At 38.0% G+C, this 20,011-nt stretch overlaps 1 protein-coding gene across 1 annotated transcript in view; it reads right to left on the reverse strand.

Annotated features, from left to right (window-relative positions):
- Positions 1 to 19,772, reverse strand: part of cdh10a (cadherin 10, type 2a (T2-cadherin)) — a 30,912-nt gene extending 11,140 nt beyond the window's left edge. Inside the window, exons 1-7 of the mRNA XM_044176771.1 lie at positions 19,570 to 19,772; positions 13,839 to 14,180; positions 7,271 to 7,565; positions 5,093 to 5,212; positions 1,290 to 1,457; positions 933 to 1,114; positions 1 to 53 (exon numbers count right to left, since the gene is read on the reverse strand). The exon at positions 1 to 53 is cut by the window's left edge and continues 201 nt beyond it. Coding sequence (XP_044032706.1) covers positions 1 to 53; positions 933 to 1,114; positions 1,290 to 1,457; positions 5,093 to 5,212; positions 7,271 to 7,565; positions 13,839 to 14,048 — 1,028 coding nt within the window. The 5' untranslated portion in view covers positions 14,049 to 14,180; positions 19,570 to 19,772. The remainder of the gene's footprint in view (positions 54 to 932; positions 1,115 to 1,289; positions 1,458 to 5,092; positions 5,213 to 7,270; positions 7,566 to 13,838; positions 14,181 to 19,569) is intronic.
- Between the last annotated feature and the right edge of the window lie 239 nt (positions 19,773 to 20,011).

Genomic DNA, 20,011 nt, shown 5'->3' on the forward strand with positions numbered 1-20,011 from the left:
TTTTTCACCTCCACTCTGAACTCATAGTCCCTCTTACTTTCGTAATCCAGTGCCTGGAGATGAAAGGGCATCAGAAGTCAAGCAGTAGACGTTTCCATGAAAACAGTCTGCCTCCAGGATTTTGATTTGATTTGTCTGCCTTTATCTTATTCATACTCTAAATTCGAAGTTACAAATCCAAGTGACGAATACTGATCTGGGAGATCTTAGGGGAAAACTAAAAAGAGTTTCTAGCAAAAGACTGCTTTATATTATTCATTTCACAGGCTTAGTATATCTGATTTTACACTACAGCTCAAAAATAAATTCTTTCATATTTCTCTCTTACATGAATAAACGTTATCAGGGGACTTTTTCTAATCTGAAACTGTACTATTCTGTTTCTCATTGAAGTTAAACGTACATATTAAGACGAGACAGCTCCAATTTAAATTAAGTCAAAAGAAACTCCTAAAGGTTAAGAAATTAAACTGCCTTTTAAAGAAATAATGATAGCCCATTTGTCAAATCTGGGCATTAGCTGGGATTTCATTCAAAAAGGAGCATGTTTACTAAACAATCTTTCAGTCTTGTTTTTGTCTTTTACTTTAAAATCATGTTTATATTTATTTTTTATACAGGTATTAAAATGAATCTTCCAGGTATTACTTGATTTGATAAAATGTATTCTATTTAATGTGTTTCCTTGAAGCACTTCAGCATTTCTTGAAGACAAGAAGGCTGTTCATTGCAGCTGTATGAAAACTTGTCACAAGAAGTGTTTTGTCTGATTGCACAGCCATTATCAATCAAGTAATAGTTACATGACTGCTAACAGTGGTTGTGTTTGATGCTGGTTGTAGGCTACAAAGCATGACACAGTGAATTACATTATAGAGGGGACTATAAAGCAAAAAAAAAGGAAAAGGAAATGAGGAACAAAAAAAAGTTACCTTCTTGATTATGATGACTCCCTCCTGTGTGGTTTGGTCAGTGATAATGTTGAATATGTCATGACCACCGACGATACTGTACTCCATCTCAGCATTACGCCCAACATCTGGATCATCAGCCTTAATACGGCCAATAGCACCTCCAATCTCTGTAGACTCCACAGTAGTCACACGAAAGGAATCTATACATGATGGTGAATGAAACAAATTCATTACAGACTCCGTATGTGTGTGTGCTTGTGTCATTAGTAAGTGTAAGAGATTTGTCTTTACTTCAGAGACATTTGTGACAACAATTCACTCATGTTTAAAAGCCTATTACAAACCAATACAGCATAGGGAGAAATGGCCTCTTACGGTTAGCAAAGCGTGGCGGACTGTCATTTACATCGGAGAGGGTGATGCTGACTGTAGTGGTTCCTGAAAGCCCGCCCATCTGCCCGGCCATGTCTTTAGCCTGGATCACAACCTGGTAGTTTTCTTTGACTTCTCTGTCCATGCCAGGCAGGGCTGTCTTGATGGTTCCTGGAAAAAATAACATTCTTTCCACTACTTTTGCCATTTTAAAGGAAAACTTCCTATTGGTAAATTGATTTGCTGTTTCACTGAAAATGAGATAAGATTAAGATCAATTCCATCTCTGTGCTCAACCATGTCTCCTAGAAAATTGCATTTATATACTACTAATTTGGTTTGCCAAATACATTTGGCAACTGTAATTGCTGCCTGGGTTATGTTTCCTGGCAACATTTTTCTTGTGTCAGAAGTGCTACATTTATATACATTATGCAAGTCGTGGGAGGTGGTTTGGGTGGATGGGCGTAAAAACTGAGTCCTGCGTGTGCATACATATATATAAATTGGTTAACCATACTGATCTTACTTGTTGAAAGGAATAGCTTAACTACAAATGCTACACAGTAGTTAGTGGAAAATGTGTTTGAAATTATTAAAATAATTGCCTCTTCAATGGCATCTTTTGTGTCAGAAAAGGATTATTGTGATAATATTAAGTACTTTTCATGGTTGGTTTCACATGTGGGCGACGCAAATGAATTGGGCAACAAAATAACGCAAATATATGAAATTCGCGTCCTTCACTTATTTGTGTGTATCGCAGGGCTTGTTGTGTGGGGGGGACCGGGCAGAGCTGCTCGCCGGGCAGACAGCTGCTGAGTGGCGAGGGGAGCGTTTGGGATTAAAAAGTGGATTTATCTGTCTGCAGCAGCGAGCAGAGGTGCTGACCTCAACTGTCATTGTTGTAGCCATTTGTGGGCACCCAGAGCTCTATGATACTACTTCATATCTATGCAGAGACCGAACAGAAAAGGAGATTGCTTGGAGAGAAGTAAGTGAGGAAGTTGGACTACCTGGTAAGTTCTGAAAATATGTATCTGCTACTTTATTCCAGCTAGCGGTTGTATTTTATGAACCGAGTTAGCATAGCATAGCCCTAATTGATCCGAACTCCATTCAGAAAACAAGCATTTTTAAAGTTGTTTGCTTGGCGTCTTGCAGACAGACCTGACAAAGCATAAATTCAAAGTTGTTTCAGAATCCTTTTCATCCGTTGATTACAATTAAATCACAGTGAAATCTGTTCATTTTGGGTTCCGCTGTAGTAAGCGAGATTATATTCAAATATTCGCGGTTTGTGTACATGAGTAAACATAAATGATCTGCCGTTCAAACTCGCGCAAGTAATGCAAGGCGAAAATTTGCTTTTCTTTCTGTGTGAACACACAGTTAGGGTAGGGTCAGAATAGAATAGAATAGGAAAAAATCAACAGGTTTTTTTGTTGATTTGTAGTTTATTGGATGTTAACATTTGTAGCAACGCTCACCTTTATTTCACTATTTTTGTGAACCAAATGTAGTCTTTACTCTAATGCATCCTTAATGAAACCTATTATTTGTCGAGGTAAAAGGAGTCACTCCCCTTATTAACGAAAAACATTCATTATGTTAACAGGCATTACAATGGATTCTGACAGGGCATCATGTGTTGTTCTTCACAATATATAGCCATGTTATGGAAAGTCCCCACTGAGGAATCAGCCACTAAAGAGAACAGAGACACGGACGAGCCAGTCCATAGAAGGGATGCAGAGGGAGCAACAATTCAAGCATATAGCATAAACATACATTTTGACTAAAGATGTAACAAATCAGACAGACAAATAAGAATATAGTTAAAAAAATGTAATATATTGTAACATTGTGAATAGACACAAAAATATGCTGCAATTTCAATGTTAAATAAATAATTTGACCTCACATTTGTACAAAGACTGCAATTGTGATGTATTAGCCTATGTTTCACTTGTGTTAAATGTATAGCCAAGTGGCTTTAGTTCTCCTTGTAGCTTCATATTTCCGAGGTTGAGTTTAATTTTCAAGCATTTCTTTTCTTTCTTAGGCTGTAGGTTCAGAGTCTCTGTGCCTTGAAAAGCTTGCACTTCAGGGTATCAATGTCCTCCATTAAGGCTTCTCTCTTCACAGGACATCTGACTGACTGAGGGACAGCTGATGGGTCAGAAGGAGAGAGGTCTATGGAGGTGCTTGTATAAGCCTGTTGAACCATGGAAGTATTATCTTGTGGGCTGGCATCTTAACTATGACTGGATTACAGACACGCCGGCTGATTGACAGGCTGGTAGACTAGCTCTCTGACACAGTGGTTGACTGGCTGCAGGGCTGGGTGTCTGACAGTTGGCAGTCTGATGGTCTTCAGAGCACGCTGACGGGTCTTTTCACGCCAAAGTTGATACCTTTAACTGCAGGGGAGACCTTTCCAATTATATCAAGGACTAGTGATGAATAAGGTCCCACCTCTGGCACGGGACCATCTCCACTTTGAAAGTGTTTTGACTTTGGCTTGTCACCTGGCTTTTTAGGTCACTCCATTTCTTCTAGACCTCTTGCACTCTAACTTGAATACCTTTTGCATTAATGGCTGTAGTTATTTCTTGCCATTTCTCAAGCTTCCTTCTGTTGGTGATGCTGTTATTGAACTTGGAGTCGAGGACTGATTTATTTTTTTTCCTTCACAAGACTCCAACACGTGTAAAGTTTTTTTTCCTCCGTTAAATATCAGAAACCACAAGCATATATAAGAGTATATCACAGAAACTGCAAGGCTATTGGAGATTAGCGTTAGGGTTAGAGTGTAGCTGCACACTACAACTCTAATCTTGACTGTAATTCCTTAACGCTATTTTGACGGGAAGAGTGAGGTTCCACTTCTTGGCAAAACGAATATACCTTAAACAGTTGTCATAACCCATGTGATTTATGCTACTGTAAGTATCGTGAATTTCCTTTTAATTTAAAGTTTGCTTATCCAAACTAGCTAACTATGGCAGTAACAGATTTGACCCAAAAATTAATTTCCATTGGAGTTTTAACAGTCTCTCTTTACTCTGCACAAATTAAATCAGCTGATCCGAAACAACGTAACAATAAAATACAGAAATGTAACCATATATATATATATATATATATATATCCTATTTACAAACAAAGCATAACAACACTTACCTTTAAGAGCAAATCGGCACGTGATACTTCAGTTGAAAATGTTATTCAACGCTATGATGGATCTTTTGCTGAAACATGATGCTGCAGTTGACTTCCTTGTTTAGGTTATCGGATGCTTTCTGATTGGACGCTGCCACCGATTTACACATGACAAAAGTCTTTACTAGCTAAGACATGCTTGACTGGTGCAACCCAATTTAGTAACTTGTTAATTTGAAACTAGCTTGTAGTTACTAAGAACTTAGGAAGAACTTTACACACACAAACTTAGTGAAGAATGTATGAACAGCTGGTGCAATCCAGTCCATAGCTTTATATTTTAATGAAAAGTTGAAAGATACATTTTTCAGCAAAATGGCTATCATTACAAATAAACAAATTTTACAGAATTGGAAGTTTAAGCTAAATTTAGTCATCTCATTGATGTTTTCCTAAAGGTCATTTATAGTTTTAGTGAAGTTAAATCTTGAGTTGTATAAGATAAGGAGCACTGACAAGCAGATCCTAATTCTGCTTGTTTAATTCTCAGAAACACTTAACTGAGCAGAGCAAGAGATCTGTTGACAGACTTGCGTAACATTAGAAACTGCATCCAAGAGATCCTGCTGGGTTTGGCTTACCATTTTCAGAATCCACAGAGAAATATGGTTGTCCCTGTAGAATGCTATATACAAGCTTGGCACTGTTCCCATACGTTTGATCATCAGCATCAGTGGCAGTTATAGTAGCAACAGATGTACCTGCAAAAAGAACATGCAAAATCAGTTTTGATGCCAAAGCACTGACACTGAAATATTGAATCCAGGCATGATCAGGTACCTGATCTTTTTATTTACTTTCATATTCATTCATATGGAAATAATGTGCTGCAAACCTAACAGTTCTTTTCAACAATGCAATGAGTCATACTGACTAATCTGTAATTTTCATGTCAAACAACAAGCCTCTGGAGAAAATCTAATTAGTTGGCTACAAAAGGGCAATGATGTCTTAGTAAAATGAATCAGGAACATAGCATTAGTAGTAATGTCTTCCCTTTTTTAAAGAAACACCAAGGTAGTTGCTGCAGCTGGCTAAATTGTGAGACAAAAGTGAAAATGATTGCTTTGATTAAACCCTTCTGTTCTAGTAGATGGATCTCTTAAATATCAGTGAGACTGAAAGGTTCTATATCATCAAGACTTTAAGTGAAGATTTGATAAATTAAACTTTTACTATAGCTTGTTAACAAAACCTTACATGTTTGTTGCAAAACTGTCTTTAAGCTGAAAAGCTCTAAATGTGTCATCAACTCATGTAATCAAGCACTTATAACAAAGAATCTCAATGTAACATTTTCACTGCCTTTTTTAAATGTGCAATTATTGTTATATTTGAAGTTTAAGTTGGAAAGTATATATCTTTGACTCCTGTACAAAAAGTAAAACAAAACATGAGGTGTTGCTAATTTAACATGAATCAAGTATTTTCCAACTCATACAACCAGTGCTGCCTTTAGCTTAGCAAGGTGATATTACTGATGCTTTTTTCCCCCTGACCTCTGTTGTCAGAGCCAGGTGTGGCATACTTGACAAGCTTCTACTGTGGAACTGGAATACAATTACTGTGCTCATGGGCTCTGTACTGTATGTATGTGCTCATGGGCACTGCCTTTCATATTTCCAGCTGGGATTAGACCCAGCAACCTGTATTGAAAGTGTTATTGACAATATGAAACAGTATCACCTATCATATCACTAAAAATCCAACCACGGGGACTGTTTTATATGCTTGAATATGTGTCATTTATGTGCTGAATAAATAACAAATAGTAGAATTAATAAATATTTAAGCTTAGGCAGCGCTCAGTTCCTCTCAGATATCCTGTCACTGAGTCACATTAAGTCCTGCATAATCCACCCAAGCGTTTCAGTAACATTCCAAATACTGTCCTTGGCATTCAGGAGACCTCTGCTGTGTCCTGTTTGAGTCTGACTGTCTCCGTGCATACTAATGAACCCTTGAACATCTGTCCCACTTAGTCCCAGCACTGATAGCATAAAAGCGAGCTGCTGATTTTTCATGGCTGGCTGGGTTGATTAACCAGTGTGTTCAGTCTGAACATATAAGGCAGTTTATTAGTCCGGAGACGAGTAGTGGTGACCCTGACCCACCTTTTGCCAGTATGCATGCAGAAAGAAATCTAAGAACGGTGCATTATTAATTCCAAATAGGGCACTATTAATTGTCATATAAACAATTGGGTTTTGATTTACCCTTGATTGCTCCTGTGTATTAATTTGTGGTTGCATAATTGAGGATTGATTTCAAGTTGCATGCATTATTTTTGCAAACTCTGTCTATATTCATTCCAATTGGTTTATTTATATTACTTGAATGGAATGAAGTGGAGTGCAATGAAGCAAATCCTTAATTATAAAGACTGTGACAATCTAAACTTTCAATATTTCTGCTGCCTATTAAAAAAGGCAAATGGCATTGCTTGTTTTGAATGCCCAATGGGACTGACCAAACCAATAACAATTACAAAAACAGAAAATAATAATAAAATAATTTGAAGAACTGAATACAGCATCACAATAGGCCAGTCCAGCTGACTGATGAACAGCACTGTTCAGTGTTTTTTATTTTCATGGATTTATTTATTTTACATTGCCTGGAAAGTGTTTCTTGCAAAGTTGTATTAATTATATAATTACATCAATTTTCAATAAATAAAAAAATAAAGTATGGCTGCAAGCAATGATTATTTAACTTGTAGATTTATCTGCTGTTTTTGTTGATTGACTTCAACTTACCAACTTCAGACATTTCGGGGACGCTGGCAAAGTAGATTTCCTTTGCAAACTTTGGCGCGTTGTCGTTAATGTCGTGAATTTTTATATTAAATTCAGTGTCGGGCTCCAGCTCTGCATTGGTGTTCCTATCCAACACCTTTGCATGGAGTGTGTACATAGCTTTCTCTTCCCTGTCCAGCCTCTTGGTGGCATGAATGTCTCCAGACTTCTCATCAATCAGGAACAGGGTGCCTGCCCCGTCTCCAGTCAGAACATACTTCACATTGCCTTCACCTTTGTCCATGTTGGAGTGCAGCTGAAAATTAGAGAGACACATTTTATACACAAAGAGTCAAACTTGTACAAATAGTGATATTGTATGGGGTACTAATTTGGGGCATTGTACACTCTTCTGTCATGCACTTCATGCTGACAAGAAAACACACAGCTTTAAACAACTATGTAATGTTACCATTTTGTGTAATAAATGACAGTAGTACATACTGAAAAAAGAGAATAAAAAAGAAGTTATCCAGAATATTTAGTCCTAATCATTGCCCTTGAACACCTCCCCACACAATAACAATTTTTTTGCCTTCCTTGGTGCTAACATCAAGTCTGTTTGCAATAGTAGGTGCTATTTTTGAGTACGGCACATAACAATACACATAAAATAAAAATAATAAAAAATCCTGTAGGCATTACTGAGAGATTTCCAATTTTAGCTCTATGCCCTGGTTGCTAATGTTCTCTCATTCTCTTCTTTTTTAAAAATTAATTTAAAACTATTACAGGCACCAGTACCAGGTAATGTTTGTGGACTTTTAGCTCCCCGCTGTCCTCACACGCCTGTTAGGTTGGCCACTTAAGGTCTTTTTTTGCTTTTTTTTTTTTTCCTGCTAGTTTCCTTTCTCCTACCAGAATTGCAGCCTTAAGGATCCATGATTTACACCATAGTCTAGATGTATAAAAACTTTGTGACACTCTCGCGAACACTGGAATAATGGTGTAAACCCACTGAGGAATCTATCTGTTTCAGTCTCAGAACAGAACATTGCCTTGGCACCCACCGGGTCAAGTGTGACACACTCCATTAGTTCAAATCAAATTAGTCTTAGATTTTTCTTCCAAATTGTGCCTTTGAAAAATGATGAAAACCTGACCTACAGCAACAACTGCTAAAATTAGTCACCTCTGACCTATCCATCACCTTGAAGCGTTTCTAAGTGTCATGGAGGAGTAATGGTGGCATACTGTGACAGACACTTGATTCAAGCTCATTACTGTACTGGATCTGTCAGCAGATATATTTAGAGCACTATCTCATGGGTTCACGTTTTAAATGACATGTAGTTAGGGACACAGAATGTACGTCAGTAACTTATTAATATTAATGTCTGCATGCTGTGAGGAAACTTAATTATTTTCCCCTGCAGTTTGAAGAGTGATGTCAACAGTACAACTTTGAATGGAAATCACAAATGTATTGCCAGAGTGCTAGCTATTCTCAGACAGAATTAAAAATGGGGACGCATATGAAAACAACATGCTGTCAAGTTCAAATAAACAATATGCGCAGTATTTGGCATTGTGTTTGAAAATATTTTCATGCAGATGAACTCCATTATCCAAAGTCTATTAAAGAGGAATATCACCCAGCTTGAATTTTTACATATATTTTGTGTTCTGGGACAGTCTAATCATTGTTTGTGAATATGAATTGTCTCCTGAGCTGTAGACAGTGAACCAAGGATTTATGTTATGGATGTGAAGGGTGCTATTGCTATTGACTATGAATGTGAGGCTAATTTTGGTGAGCAGCAGAGTGGTTGTATGAATTTTTGCATTCAAATGGGCTTAATATCTGTGGTATGCGCATTTACTCCCGGGAAAAAGTAGTGCCACGGTCACTTTTTCTCTGCTTTGAAATTCATTGTATATGTAGTGGTACATTGGCTGTAGGAGACATTAAAACAAGCTCACTAAGCAATGCTGAACTCTGTGACATAAGAAGAACATTGGCTATTTCATTACTGATATTCAGAACTGTTACCATTCAAACACACTTCTATTCTTCCATTGTAATAATTAAGCCAATACATTTTCAGACCACAGGAATTGCATTTTTCCAAATCTTTTGATTGTATTCTACAGGGGTTTTCATCTGATTATTACCATATTTCCTGTCTTGGTTGTTAATCCTGTAAAAAGGGACCTTAGAAGCAAAAACAACAAACAATGAGCCATCAAAGGATCCTGTACCCTATGCAGCCAAGCTGCCTACAGGATAATATGAATTTTTTCAGTCTTTGCAGAACATTGTGGTATGTATTTTACATATTTCCCTTAGTTGATGTGGGAGCCTGCAATCCCTTACCTCATGCAGTTTTGCTAATTATTGCATGTCTACATAACATCAGCTTCCTAAAGAGATCTTCTCAGCATGGCCATATAGATTTCTCTATATATAGATTTTAGTGAGTGGTAGTGCAAATAAGGAGGGGTTTTGAAAAAGTAAGCAATGTTGTACCGAGTTATTATGAGGATAACATGCCATCTAAAAATAATAGTGCTCCTGTACATGTAAATCGGTGAGGCTATATACCAGCAACATGGCAGCATGGCAGATTGGATTTCTGCAGGGATGTCCCATAGAAACAGTATACAGTGTAGTGACTTAAAGTGTAGAAACCAAGCTGAATGGATTTTTATTGACATATACCAGAAGTGAGTTTTTATACGTCGAAGAGCACTAAACTTTGCATCTAATATGCAGTGCAAACCTATTGCATCTAGCACAGCTACAAAAAAATGGCAATGATACTCTTGACAAATTGTGGCACAAAGTGTTTTCACACAGCTTTAACAAAATCAAATGTTAGCACTACGACACTTTATTTGCAGGGATTTAGTGGCTCTCCTTTCAAGGCCTTGCAGCACAAACACAGCCTTTTCAAGGCCTTACTACAGACGCACAGAAGAGAGCCTTAATGAGTTAAATCGCCTTGCACAAACACTGAGGAATTGTCAGTAAAGCAGCAAAATCATTGGCAATTCTTGTCAGGTCTCTGGTAAGCATTGCTCGGTGCTGCAAAGAGGAGATAGCAAAATAGAGCGCAGAACGGATACAGAATAATTACTCTTCCTCACTCTCTCCCTCTGTCTCTGAAGACATTGGCAAAAATTCTTTACTATTGGAACACTGTACTATAATGTATGTTATGCAGGTTAAAGTTACAGCTTACAGTATCTCTAGTATGCTTTGTGTTTTCCATAGCTCATACAAATTAGGCAAAATCCATGCAGAAATAATCGAGCAAGGCCTTGCAAAATCTCAAGGATGTCTATTGGCAAAAATATTAACACAACAAAGTGAGCTACCTTGAATATTATAATTTAGGGCAGCACATTTTCTTTACAAGGCACAAGACAATACAATGTACCAGGAATTTAATAGGATTTTGTTCACTTCAAACACGCCACTCAAATGCTCCAGAATTCCAAAGTTTGTGGTTGTATTGCTCAGCATTGCAAGTGTTCACACTTCACAGCCCTGCTTAAGAAGTAGGGCAGCACAGCTGCACACAGTGAGTGCTCACACTCATTAATGGCCCCATGAAAGTCAGTTAAAATGAGATTTGAGGGTTTTACGCTTGAAACACGCACAGCCACTGCAAAATATATTTACAATCATAAAACATACTACGCTTTTTTTCCCTCCAGTATTGACAATTGCTACTGAGTAAGTGCTCAAACCTTACTTTTACTATTGCAGTTATTTTTCTTTTCATCCTGTGGGGTATCAGTCAGCACCACTCAGTATGTAAGCCTCAAAGCAGCATGTCTTTTGAACACATTGATAAGCAATATAAGCTGCATTTATTACATAGTGCAGTCGCAGTAGTGTACTGCTTCCTTCTCAGTTAAGAAGCGAGCTATGCAAGAGTGTGACTGTTCTTTACATCAGATTTGATTGCTGTAATCTAGAAATCAACCTCAAGTGACAGTTGGTGAGTGTGTGTGGGTTGATTGGAGAGGTTTGATTGAATGTGAAATAAACAAGGTCTCCCACAGTGCACTGCAAAGGCCATTAAATGGTCTTTATGAGGAAGACCATCAAGGCTTTGATGGCTTTGTGCTGGGCGTGAGAGTGCTTTTTGCATTTGAGTTTGGTTCTCCCTTTCTTTTTCTCTCTATTTTTTTCTATCTCTCTCTCTCCGCCTCGCTTATCTGCTTGTCTTTCTTTGTCTTTTCATCTGTGTATCTGTCTTTCTATCCGTCTTTCTATCACTCTATCTATTCTATTAGTCTGCCTGTCTTTCTATCTGTCTGTATCTAGCCATTGTTCTGTTTGTCTATAACACTACATCTATTTAGGCTGAAACTATCAATTAATTTCATTATCGATGAATCTTCATTTATTTTGGCGATGGATCGATTAATCCTTTTATCTACAAAATGTCATAAAATAGTAAAACAAAATATCCCAGAACCAAAGTTTATATCTTGAAATTGCTTGTTTTGTTTCTGACCAACAGTTCACAACCCAAAGATACCCAATTTACAACTATATTATTGTTTTCTATCCATCCATCCATCCTATAGCTTGTTTTTAGGCCCGCAACTAATGATTATTTCCATTGTTGATTAATCTGCCGATTATTTTCTTGATTGATTGACTGATTAATCGTTTAGTCAGTCAGTTAAAAATAGTGAAAAAATGACTTTCACCATTTCCCAGAGACTGGTAGACAAAACAAGCTAATTGAAGATATTAGGCCTGACTAAAACCTTAAGATATTCAGTTTGCTGTCATATGACAAAGAAAAACAGCAAAATGTCACATTTGAGAAGCTGGATCCAGAGAATGTTGGGCATTTTTGCTTGAAAAGTGACTGAAACGATTAAGCAAATTTCAAAATAGTTACAGATGAATAGCTTAATCGACTATTCGTTACAGCTCTGCTTGTTTTATCTGTCTATCCATGCTATAACGTGTTCTCTATCTATCTATGTTTCTATCCTTAAACTTGTTCTCTGTATATCTGTCTCTGTCTCTCTATCTAAAACTCCAAAGTTAAACTAAATGGAATTAGTGATACGGATCACCACAGCTTCTTCTGTAAAGTAGAGTGGCAGTATGTGGCTGCCCTATTTCCCCCCCTCAGTAATTTATTACAGAATCATGTTTTTCTGACAGTTTAATAGTGAATGATATTGGACACAGGAAGAGAGGGGAAGTGGTGAATGTGATTGCTGTCATGCCACAGAAGTTGGGTGCCAGAAAGCATCAAAAGAGTGGAGAAGAAAGCCACATCACACCAGTCACTGACATATCAAGGGATGCCCCCATTTATAGTTAGCATTTGCTTTGCTGCTTCATCACATAACACAACAAGGTGAATTTCATTGGCCTTCTTGATTGATATGTTTTCTTCTTCCTCTTCCTTCTCTCCCTATTCCATTTATTTTTGCTGTTCCTTTCTCTTCACCACATCAGGATGATGGTTTCTGCAAAAGAAGTTGTCATATCGCGCCAACTCAACCTTGCACAAGACACTTGTTTACTCCGGAGAATGAGGTGTGTGATGAAAGCCAACTTCCTCTGAGAAAATTGGCTGTCGACAGTCACCTCATTTCCCTCCCTCGAGTTGATAACTGTACCGCTCCCCATCACACCTGTCTTTATAGTGCTAGCACGGGTGAGCTGACAAGAACCTCTCTGATCTGGTTGGGTTGAGTGGAGGAGTAGCTACTGTCCCGAAACTCTCCTTTTTTGGGATTCGTAGGAGGAAAGTGTCTTGCAAGAGCTGTCGTTTTAGAATTTTGTCTCAAACCACTTTTCCGACACCTTAGACTGATGATATTGATTATTAAATTCGTACAATGTTTGTGTTTTTAAAATCACTCATGGAATTATAGTCTATTATAGTCAAACTTCTATACAGAGTAAAGAAGAGCTCATACGAATACATTTAAATACATGTTTGGCCCTAAGAAACACTTTGTGAAAGTATGTATCAGTGTCAGAGTTTGATTTCAATAGGTGTCGATGTCAACTTATTTTCTTTGTTTCTTTTTGTCTGTCATTTGTCACAATGTCCATGTACCTGTCTTTGTTTTATGGCCCTGGCTTTGAATAGGGCTTGCCAACAGGACATTTCAGCTCAATTGGCTCATGACTCATGTACCCTTGGTGCTACTGACTGATTTGAGCAGTGATTATGATACTTGTCTGATGAAAATGACTTCATATTAGCTGTTAAATAAGCCACACATTGCTGTTTTTGGTTAATGAGATATTCTTATTACATTGATGGCATTTGCCCAACAAGAAATCAGTGGAATTTTGATTTTGCATAGTATGTTTTTCACTGAAAAAACAACGTGATTAAAAGAAACTGGAAGACTAGAGGCAAAGAGAGCAGTGTGTGTGCACTTGCTGTGTATCTGATAGCTCCAGTTAACTGTGCCTGTAACAGCCAGGTTTCTGGCAGCCCATTCGTCTTCAGCCAATTACATCAAACACTACTTCAACAAGCTAAACCTTCTATAATTAGTCTGCAGACAATGTGTTTGGACACGTTACCTTGCCGACATATTGATGGTCATTTCCTGTGTATTCCTCGAGCAGAAAGAATTGATTCCACATCCATCCACGTTTGGACCGCTGAAGAATCCTCCCATCACTCTCTGGCATCCCAAACAGATTCCCAATATTCCCAGGCGTGAAAGGCAGGGCAGTACTGGGCCACAGGATAGAGAGCATCAGGAGGAGCAGAACCTGATTGGTTATCATGGTATCCAGTCAGCTGGGAAATGTCCTGGATGACTTCTGAATTATGGTAAAAAGCTTCTGATAGGATGAACACTGGAAGACAGTGTCATCAGAACAGACATTGTATTCCTCTCTTTGATGTCCTTCAGATCCCTGTGAATAGAGGAAACTTCAGTCAAGAAGCAGTGTCATGACACTTATGTATCTCTTTTACAATAGGCTTGAAATCCTAGCAGGGTAGAAGAGCAATTGAGACAGCTTGCGGGCTACAATAGGGCAACACTTATGTACACGAAAACTCATTTCTGTATACTGTGTCTCTTTCAATTTGTGCTTTACCAGGGCCGCAGCTAATTATGCAGTCAGCAGATAGAAATTCCTTCTATGTGCATTGTGTGAGTGAAGGAGAGCTTAAGTCATAATTCAGTGGTGGGATTTGTCTAAGATCAGTAATCTCAAAAATATATTTAAATTTACTGGTTGTAAAATGAAAAATATAATTTGAAGTAGCCGATTGTCAAACTATTCAACCAATTTAGAAAACTATTTGGCTATATTTGGCTTTTTCACAAAATTTAAATAATCTAATAAGAAAGTATACAAAACTAATGCTGCAGGCGTCATTAGACAATCTTTTAAGGAAGTGGCTAAAATAAAAAGCCACTGCAATGTAAATGTATCACCAAAAGACTGCAGTCATCATAGTGCATTAGCAACTTAGTGGATGTCAAATTCAAATAAAGTTTAATCACTGCAGCTACAACTCCCTGTCATGTCTCCTTCTTTTCCTGTATTTGAGTTGTAAAGGAGTAAGCTGCTCTAATTATAAACTGCATTACTGATGATACACAAACAGTGCTTCACAGCCGGTGAGTATGTTTGAATAGCATAATACGGGCTTTTCTAGGAGCAGAAGACATGAGCAAAAGGCACCACAGTAAAACTAAAGCGTTAGCTGAAACTCAGTTTTTATTTTTATCTCCTGCTTCACACACATTCAGTTACACTGTAAAGGTACAGAGCAACCTGCACTACTGTATGTAGAGATAAATTGTCTTGCCAAAGATAGGTGTGTCTTTTTCATCTCCTCCATCCAGTTCATCCCTCTTACCCATTTTCTCCAAAATTTAAATCCAATTCGTCTATGCATACATTACTAATGGTTAATCCCATAGATTGTTATTCTCCCAAGATGTTATGATGTACTCTAAAAGGAGAAAATCTATTTAGACTTGTGATGAATTGCCAAAACCATCCAAATTATCCCCAGGTATCTGTCAGGCTTTGTGCCTGTGAAAAGGTATTTTGTGTTATTGGTCGTCTTCTGATACTTCTCCAAGGCTGAGTCCCCACAAGGACTCGTCCTGATAGGTAATTTAGGTATGCATGCATAATTTATGGTCTTTTGGAAGTTAATCCTAATAAATCTTGCCTCTCTTTCTAATAGAGCCCATTTAGTAGGGTTCCGGTATAAAGGCTAGAATGCCAGAGTTATCATGACAAGCATTCACTGTGTACCTCGGGGAATGCTGTGTAAAGACGCATGCTAGTTTAGCAACTCCTCTGCTTATGTTCAGAGCTCCTAAATAAGGACTGTAATGTCAGTGGAGGCATTCACTATGAACAAATTAGTATTATGGTTGCATTGATGAACGTGAAGTACGGAATATAATGAATGTAATCCTTTTGAATAGAAAACCAAACAACTGAGCTAATGGGATCTCAATGTAAGACGTTCTTCATTCTTAGTCACTCAGACAGTTTAACTCAGTTGAATTTGTTTAATCAGCAATAATTTTCAAATAGCACCAATGTTCAGAAAACTTTTTCACTGAGTTGATCAAAGTTGGTTATGGATGAACACACACAGAACTTGGTGTGTGTGTGTATATATATGTATGTATGTATGTATAGAACCAGATAACGTAAATATGAATTACAACTGTGTGTCTTTTTCTGATGCCAGAGCAGAAAGTACTGAGATTTTAATCTAGTCAAAGTACTGCTAGAAGAGGAGAGGAGATAAAATATAGATAGCGCTGTAAATTGCTGATCAGTGCTACATTTTATTATGTTATTTTCTTGTGCATGCCCATAATGTGGCACGAGTGTGACACGTGCAGTTCCGAAATCAGGAAACGCCTCCTTGCAATTAATCTAGTCTGATGCTTGTGATTGCATTTTCTAATTATCATTCCAGCCTGTCCTTGAGTTTTAATAGCATTCTGGATATTAATCTTTGATGCGGCGTGCCTATTAAGCATTAGGCCAGTGTGTCTTTTCAGAATTCTTCCAAACACTCCATTAAAGGATGAGTGAACATGCTGAATCCATGCCAGATCCTATAGACTCAAGCTGAATTATCTCAATTTATTCAGCCTATTAAATAGTGGGGTTTATTAAAAAAGTTGTTTATAATTAGATTAAGTTGCAGACAGCTTATATGGCTTGGCATTAAAAACAGCGATGTGAAGGGACAAAATTGTTAAATATGCTTTTTAAGTGTTGTCTAGGATTTTTATTCTTAATCTTGGCTAAGACACATTCTGGCAAGAGCTCCGCTGTGCTCCATTTCTGTAATCTACAAAATTATACATTCTTGTTTTGCTGAATAAGAATATCTTTGATCAGACATAAACTAGCTGTTCATCAGGATATACTTCCTAGAAAAGCACAGCCTTGCACATTAGTCTGTATAAATTTGTATGCACGTGCATCCCAAAATTGAACATGCAAGCTTCCCCACCAATATTAAACTGAGCACTGCAACTAAGCACTTTCATGGCTTCTGTGACTTTAGTAGGACAATAATTCTAGGTGCAATGTGCAGTCTGGTTGGTAAACCTTTTCAAGAGGTCTTGTGTGCATAATAATGTGATAATCCTCTATACATGGGGGGATATAAACACCTAAATTTACCATCTGTTCTCTACGTTGCTGCAACCTTTGACAGAGAGATTATTTTAAACATACCATTCAGTTTGCATGGTTTTAACATAACACTGTACTTTCACCCAGAACCTCCTGAATATGACACATTATGCCATGTACTGCAAAGTAGTGGGCTTGCTAAAGTCATTTGATTTTAAAAAAAAATAAAAAAAAATCATATAACATGTTTAACTTTTTATGTTTTACTGCACCTTATCTTAGAAGCACACACCTCTAGAACCAAGCAAATCAACACACGCATTCATACACAAATACAGAGTTACATAAGGGTGGGACGACATAATTCTATTATGATCTAAGACCTATTAAGATATAAGATCTAACATCCAAAGCTTCCTACTGTACCTGCTACATAAATATCATGAAACCAAATTTGAAACTGCTGGCATTCAAACACCATTTTAATTAATCTTATGTTGTACTGTTGAGGAATTCAACAAGTGATTATATTATATGAGAACCATAAATAAACACAGACAAAGATACATTACTTGGGAGAGGAAAAGACAAAGATGGAGAGAGGGCAACATAGGATGGCAAGGTCATAAAACTGGTGTCATGATTAGTCTTGGTGATCATTTTTAACCTCACAATTCATCCAATAACTTGATTTACGACTGGTAAATGCAGTATTTTTGTAGGGACAAACACTCACCATATATGTGAGTTGGGTGCAAGAAACTAGTGTTATGTGATTGGCAGTTTGAGCGGCTCCACTGATTGCTTGCTGGTATTGACAGGCCAGCACAGAGAGCGTAAATCTAGAATGAGGGGCGTTGATGCACCAAGATGCAGTATCCTGTTCAAACCTCCACTTGGTGGAGCCCTAGACCTTCCCAAGTCTTCCTCCACTGGCTGCAGTCTTTGACAAAGCTCAGCAAGCTTTACTCATTTTTTGAAATCCTCTAAGCAATTTTGTGATACAGTGCACACTTCCTTGTTGAAAAGCTACTCCGAAAGGGAGGGCCTTCTTTCTTGAAAAGGGTATGTCCACAATGAAAATGTAAAATAAAATCCACTCTATTATTTAAAAAATTATATTGCTTATATCGGGATGCCTTTAGAAGGGTGTATTCATTTTAACAAGGTAATGCCAATCAGTTAAACATCTGTCTTGCTAAAGATCTAACAACTATGTGAAGGAAAGTATCTCCAGGTTAGCATAGCCAAACCACAAGAAAATACACACTGGCAAAAGATATCATAAGAATATTTTAAAAAGGCTTGAATTTAATTAAAACTGACTAAAATGTCCATATTAATTCCATTATTTTGTCAAGAAAATACCCCCAGTTCTCTGTTTTCAATTTACTCACTAACATTATACAGTGTTTTACGAATAAATACTCATGTTTAATCCTTTAAAACCAGCTGTATGAGTGCTTTTGAGAGCCTCTGTGCCTGTGTGGGAGAATGGATTTCCACACCTTTTTATTTCAGCATTGAAAGGTCACTCCATATCTGACAATAACTCAGGAAGCGTGTTAGTGGCTAATTTGCACTAAACAATAATGGCGTTACATGGATGACCTGGTGCCCACTACTATAACATAAAATATCACTTTGTTGACTGTAAAGCTGTCGGTGTGTAAGGCAGCACACAGAGGACTAGGCGGTTAGAAAGAGCGAAAAAGAGTAAGGGGTGGATTAAGTTTGTGCTGTGGAGGATATGCACATGTACATACTCGGCAACACTGTTGGCTGCTCTCTTTGCGCTGCTCGAACACCACGATAGACACCTCCATGCGTTTTTAGAGATATGAACGGTACAGTGCCTCTCCATCAAATCTGCCCAGAGCACATCACAAGTATGATTCACCCTCAGTGCCTCTCAGCAGACAAATATGTCTACACACAGAGACACTTGAACAGGTGCACACAGAAACGCAGATGCACACACACACACACTTACAGACATTCATATATATGTCGCACATGCGCATAGACAGGCACATGCATCTACATATGCACATGCACATAAGCTGCATGTGCACAATATGGAGTCAAAATAGCAATCAGGTGGATGAAGCACTTTGGATTGAGTGACAAAGTTCATGCTGGTCTTTATAAAATCACAGTATGGCTCCAAACAATAATACCCACCTTAAAGTTACATATGCAGTGTGATTCACTGTGTGACAGGTGTCATGGGCTGACTATTAGAAAATATAAAGGGAATGAACATTTATGCTAAAAATACCTACTTGTACTAATTTGTAGGTTTGTTTTATCAGGCATCATTAATTAGCTTAAAGTTCCAATTTGTCCCCCAAAAACAACAACAGAATATTGAGAATGTCCTGTGGTACTACTACAGTTTCATTCATTTAATTTTCAAGCACACCTTGTACTTAAATAAATTATGAAGACAAATTCAAATTACAGTATTGCACAGCAAATCTAATCATTTCCTACTTCAGTCGATTTAGCTGTTATCAACCTCTTTGAAGTTGCAACACTTTTCATGAGATATCCACACTGCTGCATTAGTCTGGCTTTGTCACAGTGCAAGAAGCAGATCATCCCCTGGAGTCTGGAGGCAGACAAAATATAAATATATCCTTAAACATTAATCAGAAAAAGCCCTTACCTTTGATTTTCACAGCTTAGCATCCATCTGTGTCACTGAGTGCACGGTACTGTTCCTACTCCTTAGCAGTGCTTAGCGGAGGAGAATCTGACTCCTTACGGCAGTGCTTACATTCCAAGACTGACAACAGCACAGCTGGTGCGAATGTGTATGGGTGTGTGTGTGTGTGTGTGTGTGTGTGTGCAGAGAGAGAGAGAGAGAGAGAGAGAGAGAGAGAGAGAGTCTCCTGCCTGCTTCCCTCCCTCACTCTATGCTTCTCTCTGCCCTCCCTCGCTCCATTTCTCCTCCCCGCTCTCTGGCTTCTCTCCCTTTCCTCCTCTACACTTTCTTTCTATCATCTCTTCTCTCTCTCTGTGTCTCTCTTTCTCTGTTGATCCCTCCCCCTTTCATCCTCCTCCTCCTCCCCTCTTCTCCCTCTATCCCCTCCTCTCTCTTTCTCTAG

This window comes from Siniperca chuatsi, linkage group LG19, assembly GCF_020085105.1.
Source record: "Siniperca chuatsi isolate FFG_IHB_CAS linkage group LG19, ASM2008510v1, whole genome shotgun sequence".
Taxonomy (NCBI): Eukaryota; Metazoa; Chordata; class Actinopteri; order Centrarchiformes; family Sinipercidae; genus Siniperca; species Siniperca chuatsi.